Below are 15163 nucleotides of genomic sequence, written 5' to 3'. Positions count from 1 at the left end.
ATGTCATTGTGAAGACATTTTGTTAAAGCACCAAGTGTCAACCCTACGCGATATCTGATTTTCTCCAAATCGGCCAGTCCTAATTTTTGTTCATATTGTGCAGCCCTAGTACAGCGTGTAATTTTGGACAAACCAATATCATCTAATTAGTGTTGACAGTGAAATAAAACATGCTCTGTCAAACGCGCGTGCACGCGCGCACGCGCACGCACACACACACACACACACACACACACACACACACACACACACACACACACACACAGCAGGAAACAGCATTTTGTTTCAACTCCACTTTGCAAATGAAGGAACTTCTTGTTGTGGTTAGAGAACACAATATCTATATCAGATCCAACTTGACCAGGGTTTGGCAGATGGCTCAGGGAAATTTCCCATTTGGCTTTTAGGAACAAACTGTCAAATGGAGGACTCTGTGAAACTTCTCATCCTGCAAACGAAATAGGTTATAGTGCAGCCGCATGCTCTTTTACAGAAGTGTGCTTCCTGAAGTGTGCAGGGGAAGGATACACACTTCCATCCTCTCACACATGATCCCTGACTTTGTTTTGGCCTCTCCTTCTCATTCCAACCACAACCTGTTTCATACACCAGAACCACATTACAGCACCTATATTTCTTTCTCTATTTATCCAACCCATTTGATCCACTGCTGCCCGCCCCTCACTTCAGACCCCCACCACTTCTTGTTCCTCCCTTCTGAATGCATTTTTGTCGAGTAGTGTTGTTGTGTTTTGGATCTGAGGGTCATTCCAGTTTGAGCTGTTTCTTCCTCCAACTTTGTCACTGTGTTTCTCATGCTGAAATACATCACAGATAAAAAAAATTGGCAAAACATCTGGATTCAGCCAGTTGAACAGCTGGACGGAATAAAAAAAAATGTGTGTGTGTGTGTATGTCCACCTACGTACATCTTTTCTCCCTTCTGTAATATTGCAACATTTTGCAGATGTTAGCTGTGGCCAAAAGCATGAATAAGAGGAATAAGAATGAGTTCTGGGAAACCAGAGGGCAGACTGAGGAGGGAGGGAGAGAGAGAGAGAGAGAGAGAGAGAGAGAGAGAGAGAGAGAGAGAGAGAGAGAGAGAGAGAGAGAGAGAGAGAGAGAGAGTGAGTGAGTGAGTCAGTGTAGATGTGAGAAGTCAGTGGGTTAGAAAAGGTTTGGGATAACCATATCTAATGTTCTACAGATGAACAGTCTGGGCTTGCCTCTGGATCAAGATAAATGATCCCCACCCCGAGTAAAGCTCTGGTTTAACTCAGTTAGATTCTGTTTCTTTACCCAGAATCTGGAAGTTAAGGCAGATAAGTGAATAAAGAAAATGGGAAGGAAAATGAGCTGCCTCTAAGCCTGCAGAATCAATGTATGAGCTCATTCTCCTGCTCTATGAAACTTAATATCACATAAATATCCCAGAATGCCTGCTAAGGAGTTATGCAGACTGTGTGTGTGTGTGTGTGTGTGTGTGTGTGTGTGTGTGTGTGTGTGTGTGTGTTTTTTAGGAGAGTGGGTCCAGGTTGTCTCGTAGCCTAGGTGACAGTGTGTTTTTTTTAGACAACAGCAGACTTCCATCTCTGCATAAATAGAAATAAAGCCTGTGCTGTCACGTTTATACAATTTATCATTTAGTGATTAATGTGACTATTTAATAGGGGGAAAGTATTAGTTGAAAATATTTTTAATTCAATACCATCTAGTAGCCAATGACCTGCCAGTTTAAATCTAGGTTTATCTGATGTGTAAAATTTCATCAACATTGTGGAATTTCCAGAAACATCATGTTGTGGTATGATGAGACAAAGGGAAGGCTACAACAACATCAGGTTATTCATAGGTCACAGGTCAGGGGACAAGAATATTTGGCCAGTTGTTAATAACCCGTTCATGTATAATTATGTTTTACTCTCTATAGATTCAGGGAGTCTAGGCAGCCGCATGATAAGGGAATGTATTGTTTCATGACTGTGTCCTTTTAGCATACTTCCCAGAGATAGAGAGTGAAAGAGAGAGAGATGAACTAAGCTTTTGCATCTGTGTTTAGACGGCAGCAATATCTTTGCTCATCTTAAACAGGTTCAGCTAACGTTGACGCCTCCAGTATGAGTTTACATGCACCTTAGGAAGACAGGAACTTCAGAGAGTTGGGATGACACCACACTGTACTATGTGATCCGAAAATCTCCTCAATTGAGTGTTTATTAAATGCTCATGTGTAATTAATCAAAGTCTCCCGAATATTCTTCACGTATGTGAACTAAGTTACGCTGCTCCTTAAGTTTGTCTTTAACAAACAGCAGTACTGCTAAATGCATTGTGTTACTGCAGTGGGATTACCACAAAAATATTATCGTACCAAGTTAGCAAGCCAGCACTATGCCAATGTGGGGACAATGTTATCAGTTTGGATGTCTTGTGCTGGGTCCCGCTGCCATTATGTTTGTCACTCGAGATGGTCTGATTAGGCAATAATAGAGTCAAAAATGTTTGCTGTTACTTAGCTAACAGACTTGGCAAATGAATCACGGGATCCTGACTGTTCACAACTTTTCACTTTTATTCATTTCAACATCTGCCACAGCAGGAAACTTTGGCTCCACATGCTCTGGAGGAACAGCAGTCATTTTTCTGTTTTTGGCCATAAAAGAATGTCTTATGAAATCCAATGTGGTGGAATGCAGAAGCTGATAGAAGTGATCTTTTAAAGATTGGTGTTGTCTTTAGTGATGTTATTATGTGGCGAATTTCACAAAGAATAGTACATGAAGTACTATATTTCGAAACATCGACTTCAGGAGGAGTTGAAACAGAAACATTTTGCATAGTAAGCTTATGGTACTTTTGTTTTTTTTCCCACTCCCAACAGTTTCCACTATGGACTACCCTTAGCAGACAGCTGGCAGTGTGACCTGTTTCCTTTGGGTGGGACTGAGATAGGCAGGGAGGTCAGGAGCAATGCTGCGTCCTCCGTCCCGTCCATTGCCACATTTCCGTGGAAACTGCGGGCAGCAGGTAGGTATCCTGTTTCTGTCTGACCTGGCTGCTGCCTGGCACATGACCTCTTAAACACACACACACACACACACACACACACGCACACACGCACACGCACGTCCTAACGCAGATGCTGTATCAAGCTGGTGATATTTACCTGTGTGATGAGCTGATCCTGATTGATTGTGTTGATCCAGCGAGTGTAACGCTCCGTAGATCCCTCTGGAACCCTCTGAACTTTACAACCAATCAGCTGTCATGGAAACGCACACACACACACAGACACACACACACACACACACACATTTTTCTTTCAGAAACCACTGCACCAAACAGATTTGCAAAACTTTTGGAAATAGATTAGTTGTCATAGATTAGTGTTAGGCTGCAAAGATCCCTTCTGGTTTTAGTAGTAACGCTGCATTTGCACCAAATCAGGCGTTGTGGTGAAAACCTCAGTCTTCCCACTCATTTGAATGTGGGTAGTGCGTTTAAGCTGCGTTGGTGGCGATTGCAGGGAATGACAAAAAAAGCGCAGCCATGAAAAGCTGAAAAACAATCAGCTTTTTAAGGAACGCAACTCAACGTAACACTGCAGGGACCAATTACGTAACAGTTTAAATATATCACTTAATGTGGACTTTTTATTAGCAGTTAACCCACTGTAATAATACCATTAGGCCTTGCATACTGGTAAATTATTGGAAGTAAATGTGTTTATGCGTCTGTTTATCCTTTTAATGTGGAAAGACAATCACTTATAGGACACGGTACATTAGCGACATGGACACGTGCTAACACCATGCGTCATTTATGTAAGGGTTGTGCGGCGGAACCCTGCGCTATTCGTATAAACGCCTGATCTGGTGGGAATGCAGCCTAAGCCTTCAGAATAAAGACACATTTAGGATTAAAGTTCTTAATTTATTCAAAATTTTAGAAAGTTAGTATGATGCTCAAACACTTGATCAATTAATCAATTAGTTGACTGAAATAAAGCTAACTTTCAACTATAATCAATGAATTCTTTAAATCAGTTTTTCAAGCAAAAATGTCTTATCTCTTTATCTTGTATGAGAGTAATCCTAATATATTTAGATTTTGTACAGTTTTCCTGACAAAAATGTCTTTAAGACATCACCTACCTATGTTCTGGTTTGTACCCTTAGTGTGACGGACATGCCAAATCTCAGAAGAGGGAGATCAATGAGAAGTAGAGAGGTGTGACATAAAGAAGGGAGAGGTTATTTCCTTGGATTAGGATTATACCAAGATCTTGGTTGCAGGTGACACCGTGGTCCTGCTACACCACACCCTGCTACGTTGTGCGGTGCCCTGCTGCGCCCGACTATGTCCAGCTATGCCATGCTAAATACTGTAACACCGTGCAGTGCTCTGCTTTGACATGAACTACTTCTACTACTACCATTTTTTAGTCACTGTTCCAGTTTCTTTATCGTGACTGTTATTGCCAATGTTCATCACATCCCCAACCGGCCCGTCAAACACCGCCTACCAAGAGCCTGGAACTGTCTGAGGTTTCTTCCTAAAAGAGAGTTTTTCCTCACCACTGTCGCACTATGCTCGCTCTTGGGGGAATTAATAGAATTACTGGCACATTATAAACTAAAGTGTGGTCTATATTTACTCTAGCTGTAAAGTGTCTCAAGATAACTCGTTAGGATTTGATACTATAAATAAATTGAATTTAATTGAACTATACAAAACTGAAAAACAGAGGATCATATTTTTTTAACAGGTCCATAACATATTACAACCATAACAGAAAGAGGCAGGTTGTTTGTGCAGGGCGGCAAGCCTGCTGTCTCCATGCTGTCTCCCTCACTTCCCTCACACACACGACCTTTGACCTCTGACCTGGCAGGCCACAGAAAGCATCAACACCGGATACTCACACTGTTCTGCATGCCAACTGCATGAAAGTCCACACACGGACGGACGCATGCACACACGCATGCTCACTCACAACCTGAATATTTGTTATTTTTAGAGAAGGGATTGGTCAGAGAGGGAAAGGGAAGGGGAGAAAAGAAGGGGAGAAATGGGGAAGGCAGAGTGTGACAGAGAGGTAAGGAAGTGAGAGGAGGAGCAAGCAAATACTTAAGGGAGAACTTACAGAGTTTGGGTGGAGGGTAGATGCCTCGTACTGCAGACGAACTCTTTGTGGTAACATAACGTCATCCTGCAAAACAAAAAAAATCAATTAAAACACTTACAACATGTCAATGAAAGCAAAAATTAAGAAAGTATTCAGCATTTTGCAACCAGTACACACCCGGTCCCTTTCAGTATACAATAAAAATGATATCTGTTTAGTTCAGGATTTACTTTGGCCATGTTCGCTTATTGGATGTGCGCTAGTTCTCTGAATACCTTTTAATATTTTAAAAATCACTGTGGAATTGGTTTTGTATGAAACTGTGCTCACAATTGAACAGTTTAGGTTACCTGAGGATTAGTCACGAAAGGTTTACAAGAAACTATTAAAGCAAAAAGCAAACCAGGATATGAACAGTGTCCAGCATTAGAACGGAAACAAATTGACTGCTGAGAAATCAACCTTACTGACATTGAATCTTGTATTCTACATGCAGCAAAGAGTCTTTGATACACTGTAAGACTTAAGCAGTTAAAAATAAAATTTGATCAGAGATCACAAATTCATATGGTGCAGGCTCAAATTTGTAGTCCTGACAATTCTGCCTTGGGAGGAGCAACTACAAAGCACTGTTTCACAGATAGAGCTGCCACTTATATAACAATATTAAACACATAGACAGTATCAAACGCTGCTGAGCACACTGGTCGTGTGATCTGACGGGTCAGTCAAACAGTCAATGAGGTCTGTGTGTAAATGGGTAAATAAGTCTATGTGCAACGCAGGGCTTGACAATTAATGAAAAAATGTATCAACATAAACATTCTGAAGCTGTTATTGAGCTAATATTTTTCCTATGACGATAATCTGGATTATTTGTTCCTGTTGATAGGCCTACTTTCTCCATAAAAAACATTCTACCGTGTGTGTATTCATGTGACCTCGCCACGGACCAATCAGCTGCAAGGAAAGCATAATAGAGGACAGCTCAAACACAGAGCAACTTGTGCCCCAAAAAACGCAGTTTCTATTGTCTGGAAAGATTTTGACTTCTCAAAAGTTGATTTAGAGCAACACGATTAATTATCGTTCATTTGGCGTTAACAAGGTAAAATGTGATTTTGATTTTAGGTAGGGCTGGGCAATATGTTGATATTATTTTGATATTGTGATAGGAGACTAGATATTGTCTCAGATTTTGGAAGTTGTCTTTTCCTGGTTTTAAAGGCTGCATTACAATAAAGTGATGTCATTTTCTGTGTTACCAGACTGTTCTAGCTCTTCTAGTATTTATACCTTTACCCACTTAGTCATTATATCTACATTACTAAAGTTTTTTATCTTAAATGTCATTGTGAAGACATTTTGTTAAAGCACCAAGTGTCAACCCTACGCGATATCTGATTTTCTCCAAATCGGCCAGTTCTAATTTTTGGTCATATTGTGCAGTGTAATTTTGGACAAACCAATATCATCTAATTAGTGTTGACAGTGAAATAAAACATGCTCTGTCGAACGCGCGTGCACGCGCGCACGCGCACACACACACACACACACACACACACACACTTACCGCATCTTGAAAGCAGAAGTATTGTCCACAACTCTGGGATATTGCCTTATTCTTTGCATATCCCACTGAAAGACAAAGAGAACACTGTAGTGTATGTTTACGTTTTTGTGCGTCTGTGCGTGCATGTGTGTGCCTATGCTCTTGCATGAGTATGCCTCTGTGTGTTAACTATTTTCATTTTTGGCATGTGTAAGTAATTATCATGTTCAACAATTAAATGTGACATTTTCAAAATGTTATGCATGAGATCAGCAGTCCGACACAGAGACCACCATGCCGTTTCATTTTTGGCACACATTACTGTTCCCTGATTGCTCAGAAGAATATAAAACTGAAGTGTTAACTACTGAAGCTAAACAGCAAGCTTCTTCACTTCAACAAAGTTACCAATTTCTCCACAGAAAAAAAATAGATGAAAGATTAAAATTCCAATAGCAGAAATTATTCTGACATTACAAAGAAAAGGTTTAAGGTGTTATGACACAGAAGGACCAATTGATGCAGAAATGCATGTTACAAAATTTAAAGTTTTTAAGTAGAATTCTGCAAGTTGAATTTCAACACATATGTTGATCCAGAGTTTGGGAGCGCTGACAGCAGCCACACAACCTTCTTTAGTTTAAAGAGTAGATCGGCGGACTGTAAGCAGAGGTTGGGCCCAGGTATGTACCTGTGTGCTCAAAAGCCCACAAGTGGATGCTGGAGCCAGACTAAAGTGTACTTTAAAAGTAATGCGTAAAACCTTCAAATCTATTCCAAAATCAACTGAAATTCATTGTAAAAAGACAAATATGCCACAAGACACTTATCTACTACTATTCTTACCAAAATCAATGCATTTTTGAAAATATAGACAACTCAAGATACCCTTACTTTTTATGGCGCTCTCAACCTCACTGCATTTACAGCAAGATACTAAATAAACTCGAATAAAAGACAAATCTCTGAACACCACACATCATAGGATCTAGTGGGAACTTGTCAGAGTCTGGAGAGTCATCAGCCAAAAAACGTGAGAAAGCGCCAGAAAAAGCTAGTAAATGGGCTTTTGAGTTATTTTTAGTAGAATGAACTTTCATATCAAATTATAGACATGTTTCACAGAGATGGGCAGATTTTATGGACATTTCGCCCCCAAAAAATAACTGTCTGATTAATTATTTTCTTTCATTCAGCCTAACCTAACTTCATAGTCATAGTTTGACAAGATAATGACTGGATTTTGATTGCTGATCAACAACCTAAAAGTCTACTGACCTCCTCTGGGTTGGGCAGAGTTGTGGCCGGAGACCACCACTGAGATGCCCCTCGCCTCCAGCCTCTCCCTCCAACGCTCCACCACGTTCCTCGAGTCATCCTAATGGACACAAACGCAGGGAGAAATTGAACGTTGTATTATTACAAATTACATTCATATGTGCTAATATGCAAAAAAAAACAGACAGACACACGTACAGTGCTTGCGTCGTCAAAGACAGAGAGCTCCATGGTTCCAGCGAAGTCTTGGTGTAATATGGCCTGCAGACATTCGTCCAGCCAACCGGATGCATTGTACATCGGCATGACAACACTCTGAGCACAAAAAACACATAGCTATAATACAGTCAATGCGACAAATAAATGCATGCAAACCTAATAAGTCCTAATTACACAGTTAGCAGCCACATCCTCCCTATCCGAATGTTATGTCGATCACCCACTACATCCACTCTTCTCCTGTCCTCTGCTTCATTGTCTGTGGTGCGGAGCCTCTTCGGCGGGTTCATGTCCATCTCTGAACCCGCGTCCCTCCGCCCGGGGAGTCCGCTACTTGTCTTGGCAACGAAACCTCGGTTTTAACTGAATGTGGGATGCAAGAAATGGCTGGAAACAATGAGGTCAACGGACCTTTAGAAAGACTGTCGGTGAAGAGGAGTGACCCACGCGGGCTACACGTGAATACAAATGTCCGTAAGCACTCATTTTGTAACTGTTAATGTAAAATGTATCCACGTCCACAAATGACATATCTTGAAAGTGTGTTGTACATTGCAATGACGCTCAAAGTAACAGTATTAGCAAAACGTGCAGTTACGGTTTCACTACTTCCGCAAACAATGACTTCTAGGCGCTCATTGGCTCGTGGAATACACGGACATGGTCCTAATTCGCTTTAACTCACTGTCAATCATGCGGAACAGTGACGTGACGAAAGTGTGTTTGATAGCTCAAATACGACTGCTGGAGGGGGAAAAAACAGTCTTTTCTTTTCCTTAAAATGAACTCTTACTTTAACAAAAACAATTTACCCTGAAATATGTGTAAACAGGACACCAAAAAACAACAGTAAACACAATGTGGAGTATTCTTATTTCAACATTGACTAATGTTTAATTATGTGTATGTTAGCCTACCAGTCAAAAGTTTGGAGACGTCTCCTCTTCACAAATATTGGACTGGTACTGTATTGTATATATTGTTTGACATTATTTTTATTATGGAAGGAATTTGCTGATAGTGTCCCTTGCATCAATTATGTATCCTTTGATTTGTATTTAGATCAGTCAGTATTATTAGTCAGTAGTCCTTCTTAGCACAAGGTCCACTAAATTGAGATTTAGCACAGCTTTCATCCACATGTCTTGGCCTTCATCGGTGCATGGACTTTGCTCAGCTCTTAAGGACATTTTTCAGTTGTTATAAGACCTGAGGATGGCATTCCTTTCACTTGATAACTGGTGGTCGAACACAACAATTATTTTCGAGATCAGTAACGTTCAGGCTTAATTTTTCATTATTACTTGTTTAACCCGTTAAATTGAAAACAAACATTTACCATTTTACAACATAAGTAACAGTGTGAAATGTATTATATGATATAAACAAATTGCTTTCACTGTAGTTAAACACATGTAAAAAGCAACTACAGTTACAAAACTCAGGACAACCATATTGTGTTGAGAGTCAATTCATATTAAAAAAAAAAAAGTAAAAATGTAGATCAGTTGGAATTTTAAAAATGAATTCAAACTGAAGTGAAGTATTATCTATGTCTGTCTTCCCTTGTTTTGTTTGGTCAGACTCCCTTTTGATAACATATGACAGAGCAGCTCTCTCCAGCTTTCCTGTAGAGTGTTGAATAGGAAACCAGATCAGTGTGTTTTCTTTACGCCAATGTTGGCAGCCGCAGCATGGGAGGTTTGTCTTGGTGAGCAGACAGAAAAACAGGATGGGTTGAAATAATGTTTTTGAACATCATTTTCATTTTTTCTCAGAAAGTAAAGAAAATTAATAATGAGAGAGACATTGTGTGTGTGTGTGTGTGTGTGTGTGTGTGTGTGTGTGTGTGTGTATGCATGTGTGTGTGTGTGTGTGTGTGCGCGAGTGTGTTGGCCTTTCCGACCAATAGCAGCAGCTGATTCACTGCAGAGTGTTAAACAGTATGTTTTGTACCATTGTACCAGGTGTTATATCAATTAATGTGTCCTTCTCAGTGATTAAGTATGTAATATAATTCATATTAGCTGTTGTTATTGTAACAACAACATTAATAAACATCATAGCATTCAGCTGAAGCAGGGATGATCTGAGTTAGGAATCAACATCAGTCCTGGATGATGACATTTCCAAAGTGTGTTACCCATTAGATCTATATACTTTCAGAGTACAGATGGACCCCTATTATCGTCATTGTTGGGTTTTTCTTGTTTTACCCTGTGAATGCTGGATGACGAGTATTAGCCGCTTCAGGGCTCCTATCAGAGAGCACGAGTCATCAGATGGAGTTCAACTTTTAATCGGTGGAACGTAGACAGGCAGTCACAAGCTGTACATTGTTGTTTGAATGAATGAATGAATGAATGAATGAATGAATGAATGAATGAAGTTTATCGTCTCTGACTTCAATACATGCGACTGCCGTAATGAAATAACACAAAGTGTCGTGGCGATTTCTGACGTAACTTACGTAACTAACGTACGTAATGAACGTAGCCGTAACTAACGTAACTTTAACTACACAGTCTCTGTAACATGAGGAATTCACAACAGTCATATAAATCCTTATTTGTCCTGATAAATCAATTCATGAGCAAGAAAATGGTCAAAGGAACGTACTGTAAGCTGCATAACTTCTGCGTTGTTTTTACCAAAGTCCTGAATATTTTACACACAGACACACAATCCTCCTTAATTAGGGCACCACTCAGGCAGGATGTAGTTAAGAGATTACGCTTGAGAATAATCGCTCCCACATTGCAGCAGCATCTTGATGGGACTAAAGCTTAATTTATCACTTTGAATGCTTCTTTAAACTGGATGAACACCTCACTCCAGGCCAGGAACAACAGCTCCAAGGGGGCAACAGACCAGGGCCAAGATCAGAAATTATTCTCTCATGCTTGAGCGCGTGATAAATGGGATCAGGAGAAAATGTGGCCTGACTGTACTGATGTAAAATGCACGGGCACACCTGTTTACAGGATAGTTAGGAGAAATGCTGTACTTTACTCTTAAGGAAGTAGCTAACTTGAACTGCGTTACTTTCTTTCATAACACTGACTAATAGAGATTGATTGTTGCAGACAGCCATGCATGATTAACTTAAAGACAGTCATACTACTCATATGTTTCGTTCTTAGAGGTTCAGGTTAAAGTTATGAGTCTGTTCTGACAGTAGATGTAAAATTTGCCAAGTTCCTTGCATAGCAGGTCCACAGGGTCTCTGATATACTTTGCAATAGAACATACGGATCTCACTCTCACAAGTGTTCTCACAATAATTCAATCCCTTCTACAGCAAATCAACACCACATGGCCATGCTGGAAAACAAATGTGCACACGAGTTGAGTTACTGTACTATCTGGGAGTCGAGACTGCAGCTGTTAAGATTTGTGATCAGACTGCACTTGATTTTGTTTGGACAGAAAAGCCAGACATTAAAGAGAAAGGAAGTGTGTGAGTGTGTCCGGGGGTACAGGCGTGATTGGATTTCCTTGATTCATTTAGTTTTGCTTCAGGAATTGCGCATATTTAACCTTTTGAGAGAATTTCGTGGTGGTTTTAATTCATCTTGTGCAGCATCACATGCTGATACTCACAGATAGAAAACACACAGTAAGATGAAAGGGGCATTATAAAAAAATTTTTTTACGAGCAGCAGGGCCTAAGGATGGCAGTATCAGTCTTTCTTTAATTTCAATAATTTTTCAAGGGCAAGGGAACTCTACAGCAACTGGCAGTACTGCCACAATTTAGTCCATGACAAGGTTTCTGGAAAACTACAAGCCCTGTTTTCATGATTACAGGGACCAAAATATTTTGATGTGTTGATTTAATATGTGTTTAAAGAGCAGTGTTAGGTATCTCTCTTTTCCATTTTTTCACACAAGAAACTGGGTTTTTCTTCTGTGTACCTGCTAGCATGCTAGCATGCTAGATGTAAAAGTATGAGCATAGCTCATCATGCATCTTTCTTTAGAGAATGTTAGCTAGATAGATGGATAGATAGATATGTATTGATCCCAGAAATGGGAAATTACAGCACACGTATATTAGTCACACAACACAGAATATAAATATAAATGAGATACTAGGAAGAATATACAAAAATACAGTATACATATAATAATAATAATAATTATAATAATATTAATAGGAAGAAAATATAAGAATAAAATATAAGAACAATTATTTAAACATACACAGGATGGGAAAACAAAATGTGCAACTGCCTAAATAATATGCTAAATGTATGCTAAAATGTAAATGAACCAATTGTGCAGGTTGCCCTTAGTGCAGTATTGCGGTGTCTAAAAGTCTCATCTAGCACCCAGTGATGACATGTTAAAAAGTGTTATTGCCTGTGGTAGGAAGGATTTCCTGTAGCGGTCTGTGCGGCATCGAAGCTTTCGGAGCCTCTTAGAGAATCTGCTCCTCCGTTGGACCAACGGGGGCCGGAGATGGTGGTCTGGGTTATCCATGATAGACAAAAGTTTGTTCAGTGACTTCCTCTCCACCACAGCTTCAAACGTGTCCCGTTTGCAGCCGATCACGGAGCTAGCCTTCCTGATCAGTTTGTTTAGTTACTGGAATGCAGAGCCGTTCCCTTTCTCATGAAGTCAATCACCGTCTCTCTGGTCTTATCCACGTTTAGCAGCAGGTGATTCTTACTAGACCACTCTACAAATTCATCCACCAGTGCCCTGTACTCCCCCTCCTGTCCATCCCTCATACACCCAACAACTGCAGAGTCATCAGAAAACTTCTGTAGGTGACATGACTCTGAGTTGTGCTGGAAGTCTGTGGTGTAAAAGGTGAACGGACAAGAGACAGCACAGTCCCCTGTGGGGCCCCCGTACCACTCACCACCACATCAGACAGAACACGGTCCAGACGGACAAACAATGGTATGTCTGTCAGGTAGTCAGTGATCCAGGAGACTATAGACGCACTGACACCAATCACCCGCAACTTCTCACCTAATAGCAGTGGCTGGATGGTGTTGAATGCACCGGAGAATTAAAAAATGTGATTCTCATAGTCACCGCCATCCAGGTGCAAATGAGCTCACTGCAGAAGATATCAGACAGCGTTGTCCACTCAAAGACGAGGCTGGTAGGCAAACTGTAGAGGGTCCAGAGAAGAACTCACCTGCGGCCTCAGTTAGGCCAAGACCAGCCTCTCCAGCACCTTCATCACATGGGATGTGAGAGCCACTGGGCGGTAGTCCTTAAGGCCAGATGGAGTCGACTTCTTGGGGACCGTGACAAGGCAGGACGTCTTCCACAGCAGCAGCACCCTCTGCAGGCTCAGGCTCAGGTTGAAGAGGTACTGGAGAACACCAGACAGCTGACTGGCACAGGTCTTCAGGCGCTAGGTGTAGCCATCATCAGTGAAAGCAGCTGCTGTAGTGTTTAGCAGGATATCAAGTGTCACAGTGCAACACCTCAACAGTAATTACTGGAGTACAGCTGTTGTTTACAGTTGTTGTTTACTGTTTAAATTATAGAAATTACCTTTATGACCATCTTATCACCAATGACTGAATAGCTAGAAAGAAAACCTGCAAAAGCAGTTTTACATTGTGTCAATGCTACCATCTAGTGGCCAATGCGTGAAATGGATCATTTCAATTCTGTCTTTTCTTTAACACCAAAATACAGTAACCATTAAAACCTCTGCCTTGATTCCTGTGCATGTATGTGGCTTTCTTGATAAATCGTGGTGGAGCTCTACATATAATAGCAATTTAAGTTTATTTGACCCGTGATGTTGTTTAGTGTATTGTCAAAGAAAGATAGTAGCCCTTCCAGCCCCAACCTTACAATGTTGTTGACCACGGGTGGCATTATGAATGTGTCCCTCAGAAAATGCAAAGCTGCTATAACCAATAACAATCAAATGGCATTATGAAAAGGGATTGCTTATAGCGATGGACCTACACAGAATTATCACCTGAAGCTGCTCTCCGCTCTACAGAGCTTTATAGCGGTTTAAGCCTAAAACATTTGTGTTTTGGTTCACTCGCTCTCCGCTTTCATAATGTCGTTTTTGGCCACAGCAAGTGACAACAGGTGATGTCTCTGCGTTGTTAATAAAATAATTCTAAATCATTTTCTTTTCTTTATACATACCTGATACTTTCTAATAAACAATCCTTTAATGCAGGTGTCTTCAATGTTTTTTAAACCAAGGACACCTTAACTGAAAGAGAGACAAAGCAGGGACCCCCTACTACATACTGTATATTGTATAGTTGCATATTAAACTAAGCTTACAAAAACGTGTAGGGCAGTCCAAAGCCTTTTTTTAGTGCTAGAACACTTAGCTAATAAAATAATCAATGTCGGCATTCTTTTATAAATCATCTTTTAATGTTACACATACTTTACATGTGTCAGACAGAATCCTTAGGATGAACTGTATATGTGAATGGCTTTAGTGACTACATTATTAATAGGCCAGTAAGCCTGTCATCAGTGGGGATTTGTATTTGCTAATAATATGTTGGAAAAAATGAACAATAATCTGGAGGCCCACCTGCATTGATTCTGAGGACCCCCTAGGGGTCCTGAGCCCCCAGTTGAAGATCTCTGCTTTAATGCCTTATCTGGGACTGATGTTCAAGTCTAACTTTTAACAAGGCCTTAAAGTGAGACTATGTAACTTGTGTGGCCACATAGAAAGAGCTGCTACAGAGCTATTACAGTGATTCCCCGGCTGCAATGATGGTGCATTGATGCAGAGTGCAGATAAGGAAGACCCAGAAACACTGACCAATCAGAGCAGACTGGGCTTTTTCAGGAGGAGGAGGGCTTAAAGAGACAGGAGCTAAAACGGAACGTTTCAGACAGAGGGGAAATACAGGTATATTCACACAAACGGTAAGAAAAAACTAATAATAAATTAAAAAAAATAATGTTTTTTGAACATCAAAGCATGTAAGTACCAGTATATAGAAACCCAAAAAGTATGCGCTGAA

General features: G+C 40.5%; 1 protein-coding gene across 1 annotated transcript in view; it reads right to left on the bottom strand.

Moving 5' to 3' along the window:
- The window catches only part of b3gntl1 (UDP-GlcNAc:betaGal beta-1,3-N-acetylglucosaminyltransferase-like 1), a 15711-nt gene extending 6915 nt beyond the window's left edge, over positions 1-8796 (bottom strand). The window contains exons 1-6 of the mRNA XM_034896203.1: positions 8402-8796; positions 8157-8273; positions 7959-8058; positions 6702-6766; positions 5147-5212; positions 3167-3262 (exon numbers count right to left, since the gene is read on the bottom strand). Of these exons, the coding sequence (XP_034752094.1) occupies positions 3167-3262; positions 5147-5212; positions 6702-6766; positions 7959-8058; positions 8157-8273; positions 8402-8473 (516 nt within the window). The 5' untranslated portion in view covers positions 8474-8796. The remainder of the gene's footprint in view (positions 1-3166; positions 3263-5146; positions 5213-6701; positions 6767-7958; positions 8059-8156; positions 8274-8401) is intronic.
- Between the last annotated feature and the right edge of the window lie 6367 nt (positions 8797-15163).

This window comes from Etheostoma cragini, chromosome 2, assembly GCF_013103735.1.
Source record: "Etheostoma cragini isolate CJK2018 chromosome 2, CSU_Ecrag_1.0, whole genome shotgun sequence".
Taxonomy (NCBI): Eukaryota; Metazoa; Chordata; class Actinopteri; order Perciformes; family Percidae; genus Etheostoma; species Etheostoma cragini.
Note: the sequence above shows the minus strand (reverse complement) of the source record. Positions and strands in the feature narration are given on the sequence as shown.